This window comes from Bufo bufo, chromosome 5 (genome assembly GCF_905171765.1).
Source record: "Bufo bufo chromosome 5, aBufBuf1.1, whole genome shotgun sequence".
NCBI lineage: Eukaryota > Metazoa > Chordata > Amphibia > Anura > Bufonidae > Bufo > Bufo bufo.
Window position 1 is genome coordinate 250,131,947 of NC_053393.1, and position 22,609 is coordinate 250,154,555.

General features: G+C 44.4%; 1 protein-coding gene across 4 annotated transcripts; it reads left to right on the top strand.

Annotated features, from left to right (window-relative positions):
• The first annotated feature begins 243 nt into the window (after positions 1–243).
• FIGNL1 (fidgetin like 1) lies at positions 244–15,063 on the top strand. 4 transcript variants are annotated; one of them, XM_040433036.1, is made up of 3 exons: positions 4,911–4,984; positions 12,849–12,902; positions 12,980–15,063. In XM_040433036.1, the coding sequence occupies exon 3, from the start codon at positions 13,118–13,120 to the stop codon at positions 14,807–14,809; it is 1,692 nt and encodes a 563-aa protein (XP_040288970.1). In that variant the 5' UTR covers positions 4,911–4,984; positions 12,849–12,902; positions 12,980–13,117; the 3' UTR covers positions 14,810–15,063. The 4 variants fall into 4 exon arrangements, with proteins under 4 accessions (XP_040288969.1, XP_040288968.1, XP_040288970.1 ...); XM_040433035.1 differs by lacking the exon at positions 4,911–4,984 and adding an exon at positions 244–330 and having other exon boundaries at positions 12,845–15,063; XM_040433034.1 differs by having other exon boundaries at positions 4,876–4,984; positions 12,849–15,063.
• The last annotated feature ends 7,546 nt before the right edge of the window (positions 15,064–22,609 follow it).

The following is a 22,609-nucleotide window of genomic DNA, read 5'->3' on the forward strand; positions in this document are numbered from 1 at the left end:
GTTGAATAAAAGTAACTTTAAGTCAAAATTTGGCAGGGGTATGAATAATTATGGGCAGCACTGTATATTACCGAGAGGTCATGAATTTGCTTACAGTGATAGAAAATACATGTAAAGGATATTATGAAGAATCACCACAAGGTGGCAGTCAAGTATAGAGAAAGAGCCGAGTTGGAAGCAGCTGGTAGCGCTGAAGCTGACAGGAAACCGAACAGGTTAGAAGAAAACCTTCACTGAGGGGAAAGGGCGCGCAGGCTGAGGACCAGCTGCGCGTGCGCACTGCAGATGGAGCGGTGAGGTAAACTGAAAGTGAGCAGTGACAGCGATAAGACAGCTGTGAAAAAGCCAAATGATCACGCCATTAATAGGGGAGAACTGAATGTGGTACCAAATATATACAATAATGTGAGAAACATAGGAAACACAATCACCAAATCAATTAGCGCTTCACAGGATTCTGAAGTGGGCAAATGCAAAGCAAACGGGCATAATAATAATATAATGCACAAACTAGTCCAAACCATATATATACATAAATATATGATAATTATAAGAGGAAAAATTCTCCAATACGTATCTTTCTGGGAGTCAGCAGCAAGAAGGAAGCACGGTTCTATGTTGGAGTAAACCTTATATAACCTATGTTGCCTGCTCATTGGCTACTCCTGAATGCTGATTTACATAGTTTTTTTGTTCTCTGTTTATATTAACTATTTTGCTGCTGGGAGTAAAATGAAAGATCTTAGCATAATGTTCGTCTCCTGTCTTGACATAAAATTATGATTATTTTCCAGCTCCCAGTAAATGCTGGTAATGAGGCGCTATCAGTACATTGAGCCATGCTTGTAATGTTTATCATCCATTAAGGGTTTTCCTATTTGTCCGTAATAAAATGTTGCCTGTCCGTGATTTTGGGATAAGTTGTCCAGAAAAAAAGAAATATTCTGGTTGGCAACCCTGGTCACCAGTGGCGTCGCTACAGGTGGGCAAGGGGGGGCAATTGCCCCCCCAAGTCATTCCTTGCCCCCCCGGGTGCCCACCCCGCTGATTCGCTAATCGCTGCTGCCTGCGCCCGGCCGGCCGCCCGCACTACAGACTCAGTGATTCAAGTTAAAGTACAATACTACACACACTACAGAACACAGATACATACACAGTCTCAGACATGAGAGTCACATGAGAGATGGGGGTGGGGGCGGCGTTTGGACCCAGTGGAGGCAGAGCGTGCAGGGCGGGCGCAGGCTGGGAGTTTGGCAACCGCAGAGACGAGTTGACGTCACGGTCGTCACCACGTAAAGCTGCGTGCCTGCCCGCCCGCGCGAACGCTTGCTGCCTTCATCTTCTGCTCCTGCGTCACTCTGCTGCTAGTCTAGTGAGAGCCTGTCTCTGTCTGTGCCCACTGCCTAGGGCTAGGCCCCAGCTTCGGACTGTCAGGAGAGGAGGACAGGACTACTGACTGTGACTGCTGCTGTGGCAACTTCCCAACTCTGCCTGGCCGGCCCCGGCCCTAGAGAAAAGAAAACAAAGTACGAATAAAAAGTTTTAAAAAAAATATGTACCCCCACTACCTTGCCTCATGGCCTGCCCTGCCTGCTTTGCTTGCGCCCAGCCCCTCCTCAACATAACTAAGGACCCCTGTATAATGTCCCCTGATAGCACTGAGTCCTCCTCAGTTATATTACCCTTGTATAATGTACCCTGATACCCCTTAGTTATAATATTACCCATAATGTCCCCTGATACCCCTCAGTTATATAACTGAAGGTAATCAGGGTACATTATACAGGGGGTAATATAACCAAGGGGTATCAGGATACATTATACAGGGGGTAATATAACCAAGGGGTATCAGGATACATTATACAGGGGGTAATATAACTTATATTACCACCGTATAATGCCTGATAGGCCTCCTGAGTAACTTATATTACCCTTGTATAATTATGTACCCTGATACCCCTAAGGCCTTGTTCACATCAGCGTTCAGCCTTTCCGTTCTCCTGCTCCGTTATAGGAGCAGGAGAACGGAAAGGACGATTCGGCTCATAACTGAGCCGAGCGGAGCAGGACTTTTGTCTCGGCTCCAAAATCATCTTCTGAGCGGAAACCTAACGGACCCCATTATAGTCTATGGGGGTCTATGAGGTCCCTAGGCTCCGTTCGGCTCAGTTATGAGCCGAATCGTCCTTTCCGTTCTGCTGCTCCTATAACGGAGCAGGAGAACGAAAAGGCTGTACGCTGATGTGAACATAGCCTTAGTTATATGATCCCGGCGGGGTCATATAACTAAGGGGTATCAGGGTACATTATTATACAGGGGTAATATAACTCAGGAGGCCTATCAGGCAATATACGGTGGTAATATAGCTTTCATTACCCCTGTATAATGTCCCATGATAGCCCTCCTCAGTTACATTACCCTTGTATAATGTACCCTGATACCCCTCAGTTATATTACCCCCTGTGTAATGTACCCTGATATCCCTTAGTTATATAATATAACTAAGGGGTATCAGGGTGCATTATACAGGGGTAACATAACTGAGGAGTGCTATCCTATCAGGGACGTAATACAGGGGTAATGTAAGCTATATTACCCCTTTATAATGTCTGATAGCCCTCCTCAGTTATATTACACCCAATGTACCCTGATACCCCTTAACCACCTCAGCCCCCCTAGCTTAAACCCCCATAATGACCAGACCACTTTTTACACTTCTGACCTACACTACTTTCACCGTTTATTGCTCGGTCATGCAATTTACCACCCAAATGAATTTTACCTCCTTTTCTTCTCACTAATAGAGCTTTCATTTGGTGGTATTTCATTGCTGCTGACATTTTTACTTTTTTTGTTATTAATCGAAATGTACCGAAATTTTTGCAAAAAAATTAAATTTTTCACTTTCAGTTGTAAAATTTTTCAAATAAAACTACATTTCTATAAATTTTTCTCTAAATTTATTGTTCTACATGTCTTTGATAAAAAAAAAATGGTTTGGGTAAAAGTTATAGCGTTTACAAACTATGGTACAAAAATGTGAATTTCCGCTTTTTGAAGCAGCTCTGACTTTCTGAGCACCTGTCATGTTTCCTGAGGTTCTACAATGGCCAGACAGTACAAACACCCCACAAATGACCCCATTTCGGAAAGTAGACACCCTAAGGTATTCGCTGATGGGCATAGTGAGTTCATAGAACTTTTTATTTTTTGTCACAAGTTAGCGGAAAATTATATATATATATTTTTTTTTCTTACAAAGTCTCATATTCCACTAACTTGTGACAAAAAATAAAATTTTACATGAACTCACCATACCCCTCACGGAATACCTTAGGGTGTCTTTCCGAAATGGGGTCACTTGTGGGATATTTATACTGCCCTGGCATTTTAGGGGCCCTAAAGCGTGAGAAGAAGTCTGGAATATAAATGTCTAAAAAATTTTACGCATTTGGATTCCGTGAGGGGTATGGTGAGTTCATGTGAGATTTTATTTTTGTCATAAGTTAGTGGAATATGAGACTTTGTAAGAAAAAATAAATAAAAAAATCAATTTCCGCTAACTTGTGCCAAAAAAAAAAAATCTTCTATGAACTCGCCATGCCCCTCAAAAGTGATCTTTTTATAGCGCCGCAGCGATTTTGCGGTGTTTTTGCAGTGATCAGAAAAAATATATAATTCTGTCACTGCGGTGGAGCGGACTGAACGCAAGTGTGCGCACAAGATCAGGCCTGATCGGGCGAAAACACTGCGTTTTTTGTAGAGCCTATAGAACATATCCTATTCATGTCCACAATTGCGGACATTGCCAGTTCTGGCAATGTGCGGATCCTCAAAATGCGGAAAACACATTGCCGGTGTCCGTGTTTTGCAGATCCGCGGTGTCCGTGTTTTGCGGATCCGCAAAACACATACGGACGTCTGAATGGAGCCTTACAGGGGGGTGATCAATGACAGGGGGGTTATCAATGACAGGGGGGTGATCATGGGTTAATAAGTGACAGGGGGGGGGGGGTGTAGTGTAGTGCTTGGTGCTACTTATTACAGAGCTGCCTGTGTCCTCTGGTGGTTGATCCAAGCAAAAGGGACCACCAGAGGACCAGGTAGCAGGTATATCAGACGCTGTTAACAAAACAGCGTCTGATATACCTTTCAAGGGTTAAAAAAATCGCATCTACAGCCTGCCAGCGAATGATCACCGCTGGCAGGCTGTAGATCCACTGGTTTACCTTCCGATCCTGTGAACGCGCGCTCCTGTGTGCGCGCGTTCACAGGAAATCTCGCCTCTCGCGAGATGACAAGCCGATGCGTCCAAGAGGAATAACCCGGCCGCCCGCAGGACGCAATCCTACGTTAGGCGGTCGGGGGACGGTTAATTATATTACCCCGGCGCCAGGGGCGTAGCTGCAGGGGAAGCGGCTGCTTTAGTATTTTTCAGTAGTATGATTAGCTGATGAAAATTATTAGTGCCCCCCCATTTTTGACTGTGTATCTTCTGTGCTCCCCCTATATATTGATCCTAGAGTCCACTGCTGGTCACCAGCCAACTACTGCTTAAAACCGGGACTTCCAACCTACATAGATGGCAGACGAGGCCTCACTCTATTTTCTTTTGGTTCATCAGTCTCATCGCTTTTCTTTTCCACACACACTTCATTTACTCCATTCTAGGTGACCTTTCTCTCAGCCGCGCCCACGTGCTCCGCTATAGGTAACCGGCTCACACAGCAAGCTATAGACTCCTGTGCATATTGCATAAGGCTACAGCCACGCCCCCATTTGTGCGATCACTCCGCCAATCAGGTCTTCAACAAAATGTCCACCGGAGACTATACTAGCGGACATTTCTTGTAAGTTACAGATGTAGAAGGTTTCTCCCAGCAACTCCGCTGTGGGTGAACTAGTTTTAACCAAACGTGGTTCAGTGTGTGTCGTATACTAGAAGAGTCCTCTTGAAATCTATACAGCCTGTGGGACAGAAAGGTGATTTGCCTTTTCTTAATGATACGATAACCGACCTGAAAGCGTATGTTAGTATATGTGGCCCGCTGGTGGGAGGGACGGACGGACGGACGGACGGACGGTGTCTTCTTCCCGCCGGATAGTACTTCTTTATAATGAGTATTATATAACCCAGAGGTGCAGGTTATTCAGCTTTATGTGCTCTATGTCTCGGTCTACGGCCCACTAATGGTAAATGGCTTGTATGGAAATCAGATGCCAAGAACAGTACAGCAATTCGTATGCATTCGTTTTTCCCCAATATTTAGCGACCTCCATGATAATGTGTCAGAGAGTGAATGGGAACATGTAGATCTTAATGGTTATTTTTCTTTCTTTGTTTTTTTTTCGTTTTAACATACCTAAAAAGCCTAGTTTCTGTCTAGGTCAGGGCATTAATGGGGTTGTACAAGATAATTAAAGGGAACCTGTCACCAGATTTTGGGTATAGAGCTGAGGACATGGGTTGCTAGTGGGCCGCTAGCACATCCGGAATACCCAGTCCCCGTAGCTCTGTGTGCTTTTATTGTGTAAAAAAAAAAACGATTTGATACATATGCAAATTAACCTGAGATGAGCCCAGCACCGCCCCGCATCCTCCGAATCTCCTCCTTGCTCCCCGACGTCAGAAAGCTAGAGCACCGTAATCTCGCGATGCGCGAGCTAGCACATATGCAGTGTCGTCATAGTGTTCCTTCCCTGTGCTGGCATCAGCCTCAGGGAACGAACTGCGCATGCGATGGCTCGCGCATAGCGAGATTACGGCGCTCTGGCTTTCTGACATCAGGGAGCAAGGAGGAGATTCGGAGGATGCGGGGCGGTGCTGGACTTATCTCAGGGACAGGACTCATCTCAGGTTAATTTGCATATGTATCAAATCGTTTTTATTACACAATAAAAGCACACAGAGCTATGGGGACTGGGTATTGCGGATGTGCTAGCGGCCATCTAGCAACCCATGTCCTCAGCTCTATACCCAAAATCCCAGTGACAGCGTCCCTTTAAAGGGGATTTCAAGGTGTTTAATATTGATGACCGATCCTCCGGATAGGCCATTAGCAGAGGTCGCACTACATTTTCTTTCCCGGAAGAGTAAAAATACTCCTCTTACCATTTTTGAGGAGTGTTTTTACCCGAGGAGTAGGGATGAGCAAACTTGTGTTTCAAGTTCGGCGTACAAAGTTCGGGTTATCTAAGAATAACATTATGGATTCCGCTTCCAAGGACCATAAGTTATGATCCGTGGTAGCGGAATCCATAAAGGAATTCTTAGATACGCCGAACTTGAAACACAAGTTCGCTCAACACTACCGAAGAGCAGTACGAAAGTTGCAGTAATACAAATGCATAATATTGAGGCCTACTCTTGTTGACATCTGCATTGGGGACTGCCTTTGGAGCCTCTGTTGCAGATTCTGTCACAAAGACTGGACAAAAAAGCCTTAAAATGTAGTTTTTGTCTCGTAAAAGGTTCCAACATACAGTCCCATGTAAATAACCTCTCCCCTTCCGTCAGCTTCTCCAACATACAGTCCCACATAAATATCATCTCTTGCCTCCCATCAGCCCCTCCAACATAGAGTCCCATGTAAATAGCATCCCAGCCTCTCCAACATAAAGTCCCATGTAAATAACACTGCTCCCTTCCTTCCAGGACAAGGTTAATAAGCCCCGGGGAGGAGCCTTGAGTGAATGAACTGCAGGTTATTATAGCCAAGTGATAAAGTACAGTCCCATATACTGTATCTGACTTCTCTGTACTTTATTTCTGGGCTATAATAACCTGCTGTGCATTCACTACACACGGCGCTACATGCAATACACATCTGTACATCACACACATCTGGGCAGCCAGCTTCTGATAAACCACCACTCAGATGCAATGCTTGCAATTGACCACAGCATGTAGGGGCTAAAAGTCCATGATCAGAGTTATCTCCAATCACAGACTCTGCCGGCAGGTGTCTCCTGTGTAAAACAGCAGGTTCCCATCAGCTATGGCACCCGTTTAACTCCTGAATGGCCTCCATCTTTAACCGCCTCTGGACCGCCTAACGCAGGATCGCGTTCCGGAGGCGGCAGCTCCAGGCAGAGTCACGCATCTTTGCGTCATCTCGCGAGACGCGAGATTTCCTGTGAACGCGTGCACAGGATCGGAAAGTAAGCGAGTGGATCTCCAGCCTGCCAGCGGCGATAGTTCGCTGGCAGGCTGTAGATGCGATTTTTTTTTTTAACCCCTAACAGGTATATTAGACGCTGTTTTGATAACAGCGTCTAATATACCTGCTACCTGGTCCTCTGGTGGTCCCTTTTGCTTGGATCGACCACCAGAGGACACAGGCAGCTCAGTAATAAGTAGCACCAAACACCACTACACTACACCCCCCCCCCCGTCCCTTATTAACCCCTGATCACCCCATATAGACTCCCTGATCACCCCCCGGTCATTGATCACCCCCTTGTAAGGCTCCATTCAGACGTCCGTATGTTTTTTACGGATACATGGATCGGATCTGCAAAACACATACAGACGTCTGAATGGAGCCTTACAGGGGGGTGATCAATGACAGGGGGGTGATCACCCCATATAGACTCCCTGATCACCCCCCTGTCATTGATCACCCCCCTGTAAGGCTCCATTCAGACGTCCGTATGTTTTTTGCGGATACATGGATCGCATCCGCAAAACACATACGGACGTCTGAATGGAGCCTTACAGGGGGGTGATCACCCCATATAGGCTCCATTCAGAAATTTTTTTGGCCCAAGTTAGCGGAAATTTATTGTTTTTTTTTTTTTTCTTACAAAGTCTCATATTCCACTAACTTGTGTCAAAAAATAAAATCTCGCATGAACTCACCATACCCCTCACGGAATCCAAATGCGTAAAAATTTTTAGACATTTATATTCCAGACTTCTTCTGACGCTTTAGGGCCCCTAAAATGCCAGGGCAGTATAAATACCCCACATGTGACCCCATTGCGGAAAGAAGACACCCCAAGGTATTCCGTGAGGGGCATATTGAGTCCATGAAAGATTGAAATTTTTGTCCCAAGTTAGCGGAAAGGGAGACTTTGTGAGAAAAAACAAAAAAATATCAATTTCCGCTAACTTGTGCAAAAAAAAAAAAAATAATTCTATGAACTCGCCATGCCCCTCATTGAATACCTTGGGGTGTCTTCTTTCCAAAATGGGGTCACATGTGGGGAATTTATACTGCCCTGGCATTTTAGGGGCCCTAAAGCGTGAGAAGTCTGGGATCCAAATGTCTAAAAATGCCCTCATAAAAGTAATTTGGGCCCCTTTGCGCATCTAGGCTGCAAAAAAGTGTCACACATGTGGAAGTTGGGCAATGTGTTTTGGGGTGTCATTTTACATATACCATGCTGGGTGAGAGAAATATCTTGGTCAAATGCCAACTTTGTATAAAAAAAATGGGAAAAGTTGTCTTTTGCCGAGATATTTCTCTCACCCAGCATGGGTATATGTAAAAAGACACCCCAAAACACATTGCCCTACTTCTTCTGAGTACGGCGATACCAGATGTGTGACACTTTTTTGCAGCCTAGGTGGGCAAAGGGGCCCACATTCCAAAGAGCACCTTTCGGATTTCACAGGGCATTTTTTACAGATTTTGATTTCAAACTACTTCTCACGCATTAGGGCCCCTAAAATGCCAGGGCAGTATAACTACCCCACAAGTGACCCCATTTTGGAAAGAAGACACCCCAAGGTATTCCGTGAGGGGCATGGCGAGTTCCTAGAATTTTTTATTTTTTGTCACAAGTTAGTGGAAAATGATGATTTTTTATTTATTTTTTCTTACAAAGTCTCATATTCCACTAACTTGTGACAAAAAATAAAAACTTCCATGAACTCACTATGCCCATCACGAAATACCTTGGGGTGTCTTCTTTCCAAAATGGGGTCACTTGTGGGGTAGTTATACTGCGCTGGCATTCTAGGGGCCCTAATGTGTGGTAAGTAGTTTAAAATCAAAATGTGTAAAAAATGCCCTGTGAAATCCTAAAGGTGCTCTTTGGAATGTGGGCCCCTTTGCCCACCTAGGCTGCAAAAAAGTGTCACACATCTGGTATCCCCGTACTCAGGAGAAGTTGGGCAATGTGTTTTGGGGTGTCATTTTACATATACCCATGCTGGGTGAGAGAAATATCTCGGTCAAATGCCAACTTTGTATAAAAAAAATGGGAAAAGTTGTCATTTGCCGAGATATTTATCTCACCCAGCATGGGTATATGTAAAATGACACCCCAAAACACATTGGCCAACTTCTCCTGAGTACGGCAATACCAGATGTGTGACACTTTTTTGCAGCCTAGGTGGGCAAAGGGGCCCACGTTCCAAAGAGCACCTTTAGGATTTCACCGGCCATTTTTTACACATTTTGATTTCAAACTACTTACCACATATTAGGGCCCCTAGAATGCCAGGGAAGTATAACTGCCCCACAAGTGACCCCATTTTGGAAAGAAGACACCCCAAGGTATTTCGTGATGGGCATAGTGAGTTCATGGAAGTTTTTATTTTTTGTCACAAGTTAGTTGAATATGAGACTTTGTAAGGGGAAAAAAAAAAAAATAATTATCATTTTCCGCTAACTTGTGACAAAAAATAAAAAGTTCTATGAACTCGCTATGCCCATCAGTGAATATCTTAGGGTGTCTACTTTCCGGAATGGGGTCATTTGTGGGGTGTTTGTACTGTCTGGGCATTGTAGAACCTCAGGAAACATGACAGGTGCTCAAAAAGTCAGAGCTGCTTCAAAAAGCGGAAATTCACATTTTTGTACCATAGTTTGTAAATGCTATAACTTTTACCCAAACCATTATTTTTTTTTACCCAAACATTTTTCTTTTATCAAAGACATGTAGAACAATAAATTTAGAGAAAAATTTATATATGGATCTCGTTTTTTTTGAAAAACTTTACAACTGAAAGTGAAAAATGTCATTTTTTTTGCAAAAATTTCGTTAAATTTCGATTAATAACAAAAAAGGTAAAAATGTCAGCAGCAATGAAATACCACCAAATGAAAGCTCTATTAGTGAGAAGAAAAGGAGGTAAAATTCATTTGGGTGGTAAGTTGCATGACCGAGCAATAAACGGTGAAAGTAGTGTAGTGCAGAAGTGTAAAAAGTGGCCTGGTCAGTAAGGGTGTGTAAGCTAGGGGAGCTGAGGTGGTTAAAGACCTGACATCTGCTCTACATGTACGATGGATTTTGGGAAGGGGTTATGATATGTAACTTGTTAAAAAAAAAAAAAGCTTGAGCTTGTGAAAAACACCATGAATTTCATGCGTTTTTGAATTTTTTTTCCTCTCTTTATAGAGAAGTCTCTGGGAAAACACCTGGGAAAAAAAAATCTGTTCTACGCAGAGCATGCAGCGTTTTATTGCACTAGACGTCAGGTAAACATTAAAGGGGTTATCCAATACTATAAACTGCCCCCCTCATATGCCGGGCCCTCACAGGGAATATACTTACGGCCCCCTGCGCCGCTCCTGGTCACCGCACCACCACTGCAGCTTCTCCCCGTGCACCGATGAAAACACCCGGTGTCGGGGGGGGAATGGGGGGAGCAGCCAATGGCAAGCTGGCACAGGTGACGCTAGGGAGGCTCGTCCCCGCCTGCCATTGGCTGATTCCCCCCCATGCGGGGACCAGGAGGTGAGCGGGGTAAGTATATTCACTGTGAGGAGCCTGGCATATGGGAGGGGGGAAGGGGGGAGAGTTTATAGTATTGGATAACCCCTTTAAAGAGGTTGCAGCGCTCACACAAGCACCACATCCTCTTAAAACCAATGATCTGATATTGATCCTGATAATAGGTCATCAATATCATGACATTGCGCAACCCCTTTAAAGCGAACATATGTCCACTGTTGAGGCTACTTTCACACCTGCGTTCGGTGCGGATCCGTCTTGTATCTGCACAGACGGCTCCACACTGATAATGCAAACGCTTGTATCCTTTCAGAACGGATCTGTCTGCATTATCCTTAAAAAAAAATTGTAAGTCAAAACGGATCCGTCCTGACTTACATTGAAAGTCAATGGTGGACGGATCCGTTTTCAATTGCACCATAATGTGTCGGTGAAAACGGATCCGTCCCCATTGGCTTACATTGTAAGTCAGGACGGATCCGTGTTGACTTAGACTTTTTTTTTAAAGGATAATGCAAATGGATCCGTTCTGAACGGATACAAGCATTTGCATTATCAGTGCGGATCCGTCTGTGCATAGTCAGACGGTCACCAAAACTCTGCAAGCTGCGTTTTAGTGACCGTCTAAAAAAATGCAACGGAGACCAAACGCAGCCAAATTGATGCATTCTGAACGGATCCTTATCCATTCAGAATGCATTGGGGCTAAACGGATCCGTTTTGGGCCGCTTGTGAGAGCCCTGAAACGGATCTCACAAGCGGACCCAGAAACGTCAGTGTGAAAGTCGTCTGACACGAAACATGCGTAACCACTGCAACAGAAATATATTCATACCCCTACATTAACTGAGACGTCATATCAGATGAGCAGTTCACGCCTGCATCTGATGATTGTTGGGCCTATTTCACAGGATGAATGCACCACCCATTAGCTGGGAGCACAAAGTAAATGCAACACTGACCAGAACATTGGCTGACTATGCCATTTATTAGCGCCAATTTCATTATTCAGACCTTAGCCCAGATTAAATATTTCTTCTCCTCGCTTCTAGGCTGCTCTTTAGGGTGTGTGCACTGACGCACTACATTCTGTCTCTGGACAACATCAGGAACCTGTGAAGTGACTCTGCTGAGGAAGAGCCTGGAAGTGAGGATGATAAGGATCGTTGTGCATTAGGCTACTTTCACACTCGCGTTTGGTGCGGATCCGTCATGGATCTGCACAGACGGATCCGTTCAGATAATACAACCGTCTGCATCTGTTCAGAACAGATCCGTTTGTATTATCTTTAACATAGCCTAGACGGATCCGTCTTGAATAACATTGAAAGTCAATGGAGGACGGATCCGTTTTCTATTGTGCCAGATTGTGTCATAGAAAATGGATCCGTCCCCATTGATTTACATTGTGTGTCAGGACGGATCCGTTTGTCTCAGTTTCGTCAGACGGACACGAAAACGCTGCAAGCAGCGTTTTGGTGTCCGCCTCCAAAGCGGAATGGAGTTATCCATTCAGAATGCATTAGGGCAAAACTGATCCGTTTTGGACCACTTGTGAGATCCCTGAACAGATCTCACAAACGGAAAGCCAAAACGCCAGTGTGAAAGTAGCCTGATCTATTTGCTAATTCTATAGAGCATGGCTTCTGAAAATTACCTTCCTAGACTACTACTGGCAGCAGCATTGTCCTCCTGCCCAGCCTCCCCCACTGACTGCAGCATTGTCCTGCTTTCCACTCCTTCCCCATTAGCAGCCCCCTTTTCAACTTCCACACTGACAATGACATGGTCCCCCTTCCCACCCCTCCCCTACTGGCAGTGACATGCTGAAAGGACAAGTATCAGAAAAGCTTTAAACCTGTGTAACCATGGCCGTGTCACCTCAGGTCCTTCACTCCTTAGGAATATCCTAGGAAACTTCATTAAAATTTTGCACTGACAGACCAGCCCAGAAAGGGAATTTGCCCTGCAGAACAGATTACCAATGCGGGTCTGTCCCACAGCAAATCTAATAAATTCGAGCATGAGGGTGAAATTAGAACACAATTTGTTGTGGAAAAAGCTAGAGTGCTACTTTACTCTGTTATGCTAGCTTCATTTATTATAACCAGTGTATATCATTTCAATTCTATAGTGTTTTTCCTTATCCTTTGATTTACAGGCAAAGCTATGCAAACACCTGACCCCAGCGCTGCTAACCTGAGTGATTGGCAAAGTAAGTTGTTTGCTCTAAATTCTCCCACCTGCTCCCCTGCACAGAAGGCAGATGCATATCGTGGTTTTATTTATCAGATTCAGTATGCATGGGCTAACTCTGAGATCTCCCAGGCATCGGCATCCCACCTGTTCAAGACGTACGCAGAAAGGTATGCTGCCATCGTTGACTCTGACAAGGAGGGGAATGGCCTAAATAACTACGCAGACAGCATTATGTCGTTGGCCAGATGTCCACGCAATGACAGTGACAAGTGGCAGTCGTCTTTGACTACCAGTAATGTTTTCCAGTTGAAACGTGTGCAGGAAATTTTTCAGTCTGCTCAATCAGACCTGCAGTCCCAGTCGAGTTCTGCAGATGCATCACTTAGTGACGATAATGGGGTCAGTACCTTTGGAGATTCATTGGTTACAAGTAAAGACCTCAGCAGTTTAGGACATACAAGCACAGAATGTGACTCCGAAGAGACAACTAAAGGAAGCTTATTTCAAAGTGCAAAATTACCCACATCATCCAATATTAAATGCACAGATGCAGATATCCCACCAGCTGTCCCACATGCCAGTAAACAGTTGGTCACAATGCCAGTATTTGCAACTGCTTATACAAGTGTAAGTACTGCTCCTGGGCAAAGTATGTTTTCTGCTGGAAATTTTGTAACTGCTGGGAAGAGGAAGAACCTTTGTGCAATGGAGGATGACGGTCAGAAACCAACAACGAGCAAAGCAATCCCAACCATGTGTGGTACACTTGAAGAAGGTGGCTTTAAAACTGCAAAAGAACAACTGTGGGTTGATCAGCAGAAAAAGTGTACTAGTCAGTCCCGCAACACAGGTCCCGGAACATATAGTACTGGAAAAAAGTCACTGGGGGCTGTACGGTCTCGTGGACTGCATGGGAAATTTGTTCCTCCAATTGCAAAGCAAGATGATGGTGATGGCTATACCGGTCAGAAAAAAGCTTATTCAGCTAGTAATAGTGAGTCAAATGTGCCGTTTGATGAGCGTTTGAAAAACATAGAGCCAAAAATGATTGAACTCATCATGAGTGAAATTATGGACCATGGCCCTCCACTTAACTGGGATGATATTGCTGGTTTGGAGTTTGCCAAAACTACCATAAAGGAAATAGTGGTATGGCCGATGCTGAGGCCAGACATATTCACTGGACTTAGGGGTCCACCAAAAGGCATTCTTCTCTTTGGACCTCCAGGGACAGGAAAAACCCTGATTGGAAAGTGTATTGCATGTCAATCAAGAGCTACATTTTTTAGCATCAGTGCATCATCGTTAACTTCCAAATGGGTCGGTGAAGGTGAAAAGATGGTTCGTGCTCTCTTCACAGTGGCAAGATGCCACCAGCCTGCTGTAATTTTTATAGATGAAATAGATTCCCTTTTATCACAGCGTGGTGAGGGAGAGCATGAGTCTTCAAGGAGAATTAAAACCGAATTCTTAGTACAGTTAGATGGTGCCACAACTTCCTCAGATGACCGCATACTTGTGGTTGGTGCTACTAATAGGCCTCAAGAGATAGATGAGGCTGCAAGAAGGCGACTTGTTAAGAGGCTGTACATTCCTCTTCCTGAAGCCTCAGCTAGAAAGCAAATTATTGTTAGCCTGATGTCTCAAGAGAATTGCAGCCTCTCTGAGAAGGAAGTGGAATCTATAGTTCTACAAGCTGAAGGGTTTTCTGGTGCAGACATGACTCAGTTGTGTCGAGAAGCGGCCCTTGGTCCCATTCGCAGCCTTCAGATCTTCGATATTTCTACCATTTCATCTGATCAAGTCAGGCCTATTGCCTATGTTGATTTTCAGAATGCTCTGCAAACAGTGAGGCCCAGTGTGTCGAAGCAGGATTTAGAATTGTATGAACAGTGGAACAAAACGTTTGGTTGTGGGAGATAGAAAACAGAGTCTGAATATCAAAAGTGAGCAAATGTCTATTTTTCTTTTAAAGATGTATTTTTGGGCAAACTTAAAGGCCGTACAGAAATGTGCTATTAGTCCCTCTCTCATCTTGAAAACCAATTATTTAATGGCAAACAATAGAAATGTTAGTTGTTATTGACCTGCTAGATATGATATGTTCAATATGATCTTATGTGCAAGAGTTTATACAATTTATTTCAGTGTTTCAAATGTCAAAATAAAACGCATTGTAGTTTCACATTACTTTTCTACTCATTACCTAGTTGTATTGTAAACCTAACATGTTTTTACTATTTTCACCTACGATGTCTTTTCATGTTTTCAGTACCTCATCCCTATAATGACCAGGTCTGAAAAAGCCTGCAATACACGGCCACCGGCCCATGTTCACTGCGTATCACAGATGTGGACCCATTCACTTGAATGGGTCCGCACTCATGGAGATGTGGAACGAAAGCACGGATCAGAACCTGTGGTGTTTCTGTCCGTGCCTCCGCACCACAATAAAATATAACTTTTTTTGCGGTGCGGACGGATCAGATTCAAATTAAATGGGTCGATTCGTCCTGGCTGCCTCACGGACGTTGCCTGTGCATTGTGGGGGATCTGTGGATGGCGCTGTTGTGGGGTGCATCTGTGGATGGCGCTGTTGTGGGGTGCATCTGTGGATGGCGCTGTTGTGGGGTGCATCTGTGGATGGCGCTGTTGTGGGGTGCATCTGTGGATGGCGCTGTTGTGGGGTGCATCTGTGGATGGCGCTGTTGTGGGGTGCATCTGTGGATGGCGCTGTTGTGGGGTGCATCTGTGGATGGCGCTGTTGTGGGGTGCATCTGTGGATGGCGCTGTTGTGGGGTGCATCTGTGGATGGCGCTGTTGTGGGGTGCATCTGTGGATGGCGCTGTTGTGGGGTGCATCTGTGGATGGCGCTGTTGTGGGGTGCATCTGTGGATGGCGCTGTTGTGGGGTGCATCTGTGGATGGCGCTGTTATAGGGGATGTGTGCTATGACACATAGGGCCATGAGGGGGGCCAGCATAAGACACACATATAGCATCTTATGCTGGTCCCCCTCATGGCCCTATGTGTCCCCTCGTGTGTCCTAAACTGCGCACATAACTGGCTTTGTGTGTAAAGTATTTTACTACTGTCTGAAACAAGCTCTCTCCTATTGATAAAATGGCCAGCCTCTGTACTCACTTTCACTATGAATGTACTGCAGCGAGCGGCAGCAAGCTGGCCGGCGCGTGACTGACGTCACTTAGTAACGCTCCTCCCACTTAATTCAGGAAGCAGGAGCGTTACTAAGTGACGTCGGTTACGCGCCGGCCGGCCCGCTCGCTCGCTGCAGTACATTCATAGTGAAAGTGAGTACAGAGACTGGCCATTTTATCAATGGGAGAGAGCTTGTTTCAGACAGAAGTAAAATACTTTACACACAAAGCCAGTTATGTGCGCGGGGCCCCTTCATATATAATCGCATCATTTTTGGGTCGGCCAAATCGCCATATCTCATTTGGCGATTATCGCGATTTGATTATTTTTTCGATATATCGTGCAGCCCTATCCCCAATGCACGGAACGGATGCACAATGTTTGTGTGCAAGAGGCCTTAAAGGGAGTCTGTCACCACCTTTTCATGTCTTAAACTGCTCATAGTGCCATAGATTTCAGTCGTCTTTTACGCTAGAAAACCAGCGTAAAAGATGATAAATTTGCTAGTCTTGCCCTCTTTTCTTGAAAGTGGCAAAGGTGGCGTAGAAACATAAGGTTTGCACTCATTTTTTTTTAATATATATTTTTTTTTTATCCTTGGAAGGGGTCCCCCCATAGGACTATTTTTAGTTTAATTTGTGGTAAACTACAAAAATGGTGAATTTATATATTTTTTTTTTCTCAAATTACACTTATTTATTCTTTAAAGGGGCTATCCCAGAAATGTAATGCAATTTCACACAAGTGTATTCAGTGAGAACATTTTTTCACTGGCTGAACACTGCTCCTGTGACATGAACTCCCAGTATTATAATGATTTAGAAAGCTGTGTTTTCCTGCCTGACCTTGAATCCACTGAGCCGTATGCAGCGAGTACAGTTCAGTACAGCTGTGGTCAGACTGGACACAGGAGCAGTGTTCAGCCTGGGAAATAATTCTCTCACACGGAGTGTATTTCACGGACTGGTTACACACCTGTGAAATTGCCCTTACATTTCTGAAGGTCTTCTAGGGCAGAACCATATTAAACTCTGTCATTGTCCAGGATGCATTACAATTAGCTCTTGTTCGTCTCCTGCCTAGAAAATAGTACCATAAATATGGCCCCAGAGATACACACGATATGTAAGGAATTCACAATTTCTTTCTCCGCTGTCTAGAGTGAGACATAGGTACATATTTGTATGAATTTGGAAGTGGGGATGAATGAGTGACAGGTGTCTGGACTGCTCACCCTACTTCTGTAGATCACTACGCCAGCATTGAGGAGAGGTGTTCGGAGCAGGGAGGCTATTGAACATATTAGTCCACCACTGAATGCAGGATAAGGTGGTCCAGAAGTATTAACAGCAGGGGGTGCTACCAAAGAGGAAAATGTGATAAGGCCCCTTTACACGGGATCATTTTGCAAGCTATTGTCAGGAGGGATGCATTCTTTCCCAACAAGCGCCTGCTCATCAGTGGAGGAGACTGCTGCATTTACAGTTCATGCAGCGATCTCAGTATGGGAAGGAGTGACCACTAATGCCATTGCTCATCCCCATAAAGACTTCTTGTTTGCCGGCAGCAGATGCTGTTCACACAGCATGATCTGCAGCCAGCAAATGACTAACTGCATGAATGACGGCACTTTTACCTGCCAGATAATCGCTGGCCTACTATGTATAGAGGCCTTAGATATTAATCTTAAAATAATTTTGTGTGTATATTAAAATAATACTTTAATTAATTTGCAATGCCCTATTTATTGCACAGTAATACTTTGTGGGCACAAACCTTTACATTTGCAAATTGACACCAAAATAAATGGTTAAAATGAGTTCTGATGCCTAATATGTATCGTCTGAGGTTAAAGTGGCGGCTATAGCCACAGTTTGGGTTGGAATGGAGATATATATGTGTGTGTATATATGTGTGTGTGTGTGTATATATATATATATATATATATATATATAAAATTGTATTTTTTACTTATCCTTGAATATATTTGTGGTACATTTCTGGAGGTCACAAAAGACCTCTGAGCAAGATTTTCAATTTTTTTTTAACACTGTTTTGCAGTTTTTTTTACTTTACTGTGGCATCAAAAGAAACGCCAGTTACAAGGTAAAACAGCCCCGATGTGGTCAGTCATCGCTGGCTTCAATAGATACAACAGTATTCCTACTTCCTCTATTTACTATGTAGACTGCAAACGTGGAGTCAGAAGCAATTACAAACTACTGTCTTTTTCTTAGGGTAGCCAGGAACCTGACATACTCCTAGATTATAGGAGTGTTAATGCAGACATGTCTAAAGACATTGCATAAAAATCAGCATTTGTACCACCTACCATCAAGACAGTGAGGTAAATGGGTACATTGGCTTCTTATGAAATTGACCCTAATGAGAGTTGCGTATTGGGGATGAGCGACTGTATAGCTGACTCCCCAGGGAGTTGCCCCAGCCACACAACCATCCCTGCGCTTTGTGTCCCCTATGACTCAAAAAATGTGGCTCTCCGAAAATGGCAACACCAAAACAAGATTTTTTTTTTTCAGAAATGCTTTTACTGTGTAAAATGAAACAAAAATAATACACTTTTGGTATCGCTGTGTCCGTGACAAACTGCTCTATAAAAATATCACATGATATTTTTCACATATATTAAAATAAAAAGTGTGCAATTTTTTTCTCACCTTGCCTGACAAAGTGTAATACCAGGTTATCAAAAATGTGTATATACCCCAGAATAGTACCAATCGAACTGTTCTTTCATCCCACAAAAAAACGACAAAAATACAATTGCCCGATAAAAATAAAAAATATGGCTCTCAGAAAATGGCAACACAAAAACAAGATTTTGTTTTCAAAAATGATTTTACTGTGTAAAACTAACAAAAATAAAGACATATTAGGTATTGCCGCATCCGTAACAACCAGCTGTATAAAAATATCACATGATCTACCCTGTCTTGTGAATGCTGTAAAAATAAATAAAAACAGTGTCAGAACCGTTTGTTTTTGTCACCTTGCCTTACAAAATGTTTAAGTTCGAGTGATTAAAACATCATTTGTACCCCAAAATAGTACTAATGAAAATGTCACCTCATTCTGCAAAAAATAAACCCCTACATAAGACAATCACTCAAAAATTTAAAACCATCGGCACCCGTAAACCAATCCATCTAAAGCTATATGGCACTCCTTCCCTTCTGAGTCCTGCCATGTGCCCCTACAGCAATTTACCCCCATATATGGGATGTTGCTGTATTCAGGAGAAAATGGATAACAAATTATGGGGGGCTTTCCAAATTTTTGCCAAACTTTTGCATTTTTTATATATTTTTTTAAATAAAGGTGAAATATATTGACTAAAATTTACCACTGTCATGAGAAAACAATCTCAGAATGGTTTGGATAAGTAAGTGTTCCAAAGTTACTACCACATAAAGTGACACATGTCAGATTTGGGGGTTAATGATGGATGACTGTGTGGTTCTAAATATGTGATTGATGTCAGCCATGTTCTTGTAGTCTGGTACAGACATTATTCATGTAACATACATACTTCACTAGCATAATAGATGCTGACAGACTAGCTGCGCAGAAAATAGAGTATGGAAAGTCTCTGCTGTGATGTCGTTTTAGCTTTTGGTGCTAGATTTGCATACAGCAAAAAATCTTGTACCCGAGAAGTCAGAACTACTTGTATTTAATTCGGTCATCAAATCAGAGTTTCAGCGAGTAATATAAAGTGTTACACGCTGCAGCACAATTCCTGCTAAATGTGGGAGCAGATGAGTTGTGGGTAACAGTGGTGCAAATTTTGTTCTGTCAATACAGCTTTAGTCTTGATTTTTATTTTTTTTATTGTTACTAATACTTTGAGTAACTGCAAAAAAAGGGGGTCAGTCAGCACATCCCAATGTGCCAGGTGCACGCTGCCATGGCTAGAAACATACAGGAGAAAAAAACCAGTGCAGCAGCACTCTGCAAACACAAATAGAGTACAATAATGCCATAGTAATAGAAAACATTCTGGTGCTAATGCTACGCTTATTTTGCAAATTTGAGATTCTTGGCAAATACATTTTGTACAAAATTATTTGAGCCTGTCTGCCAAATGTCAATGTGATCTCTGTAAGACAGAAAGCTAACACTAAATTCTACCTGTTATGTGCCATAATGGCTACCATAAAATTCAGGGAGTGCAGGTTCCACATGCATGCTGAGTCCACACTGCTTTTTACCATTTTTGATGCCATAATGGCCTCCATTAAATCCAGGGATGCAGGTGCCTGTCTGCCCCATAGGCTGATTTTAATTAGAGTAAGTATAAAGCTGTAGCCTGCTCTCATTGTATTTAGACTCCTTTCACACATCCGCAATTCCATTCCACATTTTGCGGAACGGAATTGCTGACCCATCCATTTCTATGGGGCCGCACGATGTGCGGCCCCAATCCGGAATTGCGGACCCGCGCTTCCGGGTCCGCAATTCCGATCCTAAAAAAAATAGAACATGTCCTATTCTTGTCTGCAATAGCGGACAAGAATAGGCATATTCTCTTAGTGCCGTGGATCCGCAAAACACACACGGCTGTGTGAATGGACCCTTATTGGAAGCCATTTGGCACCAGGAGAGGTATAGAGTGGGCTCAGCATGCATGTTGGTACCTGCATTCCTGGATTTAATGGAGGCCGTTATGGCACCAAAAATGGTAAAAAGCAGAGTGGACTCAGCATTAGGGATGTCCCGATACCAGTATCGGTATCGGGACCGATACGGGCATTTGCACGAGTACATGTACTCGTGCAAATGTCCCCGATACCACTGCCGATACCTGTGCACCGCTTCTATGTGTCCGTCCGCGGCCCCTGCATCTCCCACAGCTAACAGCTTCACAGGCAGCAGCAGGCAGTGTAATTGGAGCCTAGAGTGGAAGCTAGCTCCGCCCCGCCCCTCCCCGCCCTCCAACCAATCAGAGGCAACCAGCACTGACTCACAGCACAGGGAGCGTAGTGCAGGGACTCAGAGAATCGTGACAGTTTATTAGTTAAAAGAATCCAATGAGTCACAGACCGTGTCATCGAGTCCCTGCCAGGCTTCCTGCTCTGCGGCTCTTCCAGGGGGAAGGGGGGGGGGGGGCATTATTAGCATAGCATGTAGTGGAGCTGTGTGTGTACAGGGTGCATGTAGCAGAGCAGGAAGTCTGGGGTGACAGTCTCTGACTCATTCGATTCTTTTAACTAATAAACTCTCAGACGATTCTCTGAGTCCCTGCAATAACTATAATTACATCACAGTCTGCTCCACTGTGTTTGCCAGGAGCGAGTCCCTCTAAAGGTGATAGTGTCTGTCTTCTATGGCCCTGGTCCTTCCCTTCCTGCCTGCAAGCTGCACATTGATCTCTAAAAGCAGGCATTAGGGCAAGAAGAAATATACATTACTGTATGATGGCCACAAGACTATTATACTGAGGAGGGGGGGCTTCAAAAATTGTTGTCCTGACTCCTTACAGTAGCGTCTCCTTGTGGCCGCCCCATACAGTATAATGTCTCCTTATGGCCCACCGCCCCATACTGTGCAACGTCTCCTTGTGGATGCCCCCATACAGTATAATGTCTCCTTGTGGCTGCCCTCATACAGTATAACGTCTCCTTGTGGCTGCCCCCATACAGTATAACGTCTCCTTGTGGCTGCCCCCATACAGTGTAACGTCTCCTTGTGGCTGCCCCCATACAGTGTAACGTCTCCTTGTGGCTGCCCCCATACAGTATAACGTCTCCTTGTGGCTGCCCCCATACAGTATAATGTCTCCTTATGGCCCACCGCCCCATACTGTGCAACGTCTCCTTGTGGATGCCCCCATACAGTATAACGTCTCCTTGTGGCTGCCCCCATACAGTATAACGTCTCCTTGTGGCTGCCCCCATACAGTGTAACGTCTCCTTGTAGCTGCCCCATACAGTATAACGTCTCCTTGTGGCTGCCCCCATACAGTGTAACGTCTCCTTGTGGCTGCCCCCTTACAGTATAACATCTCCTTGTAGCTGCCCCATACAGTATAACGTCTCCTTGTAGCTGCCCCCATACAGTAGAACATCTCCTTGTAGCTGCCCCATACAGTAGAACGTCTCCTTGTGGCTGCCCCCATACAGTATAACGTCTCCTTGTGGCTGGCCCCATACAGTATAACGTCTCCTTGTTGCTGCCCCATACAGTATAACGTCCCCTTGTGGCTGCCCCATACAGTATAACGTCTCCTTGTGGCTGCCCCCATACAGTATAACGTCTCCTTGTGGCTGCCCCCATACAGTATAACGTCTCCTTGTGGCTGCCCCCATACAGTATAACGTCTCCTTGTGGCTGCCCCCATACAGTATAACGTCTCCTTGTGGCTGCCCCCATACAGTATAACGTCTCCTTGTGGCTGCCCCCATACAGTATAACGTCTCCTTGTAGCTGCCCCCATACAGTATAACGTCTCCTTGTGGCTGCCCCCATACAGTATAACGTCTCCTTGTAGCTGCCCCATACAGTGTAACGTCTCCTTGTAGCTGCTCCATACAGTATAACGTCT

What these genes read in the sequence shown, in the direction of transcription:
- FIGNL1 (XM_040433035.1), top strand. Translation starts at nt 12,857, where the DNA reads ATGCAAACACCTGACCCCAGCGCTGCTAACCTGAGTGATTGGCAAAGT.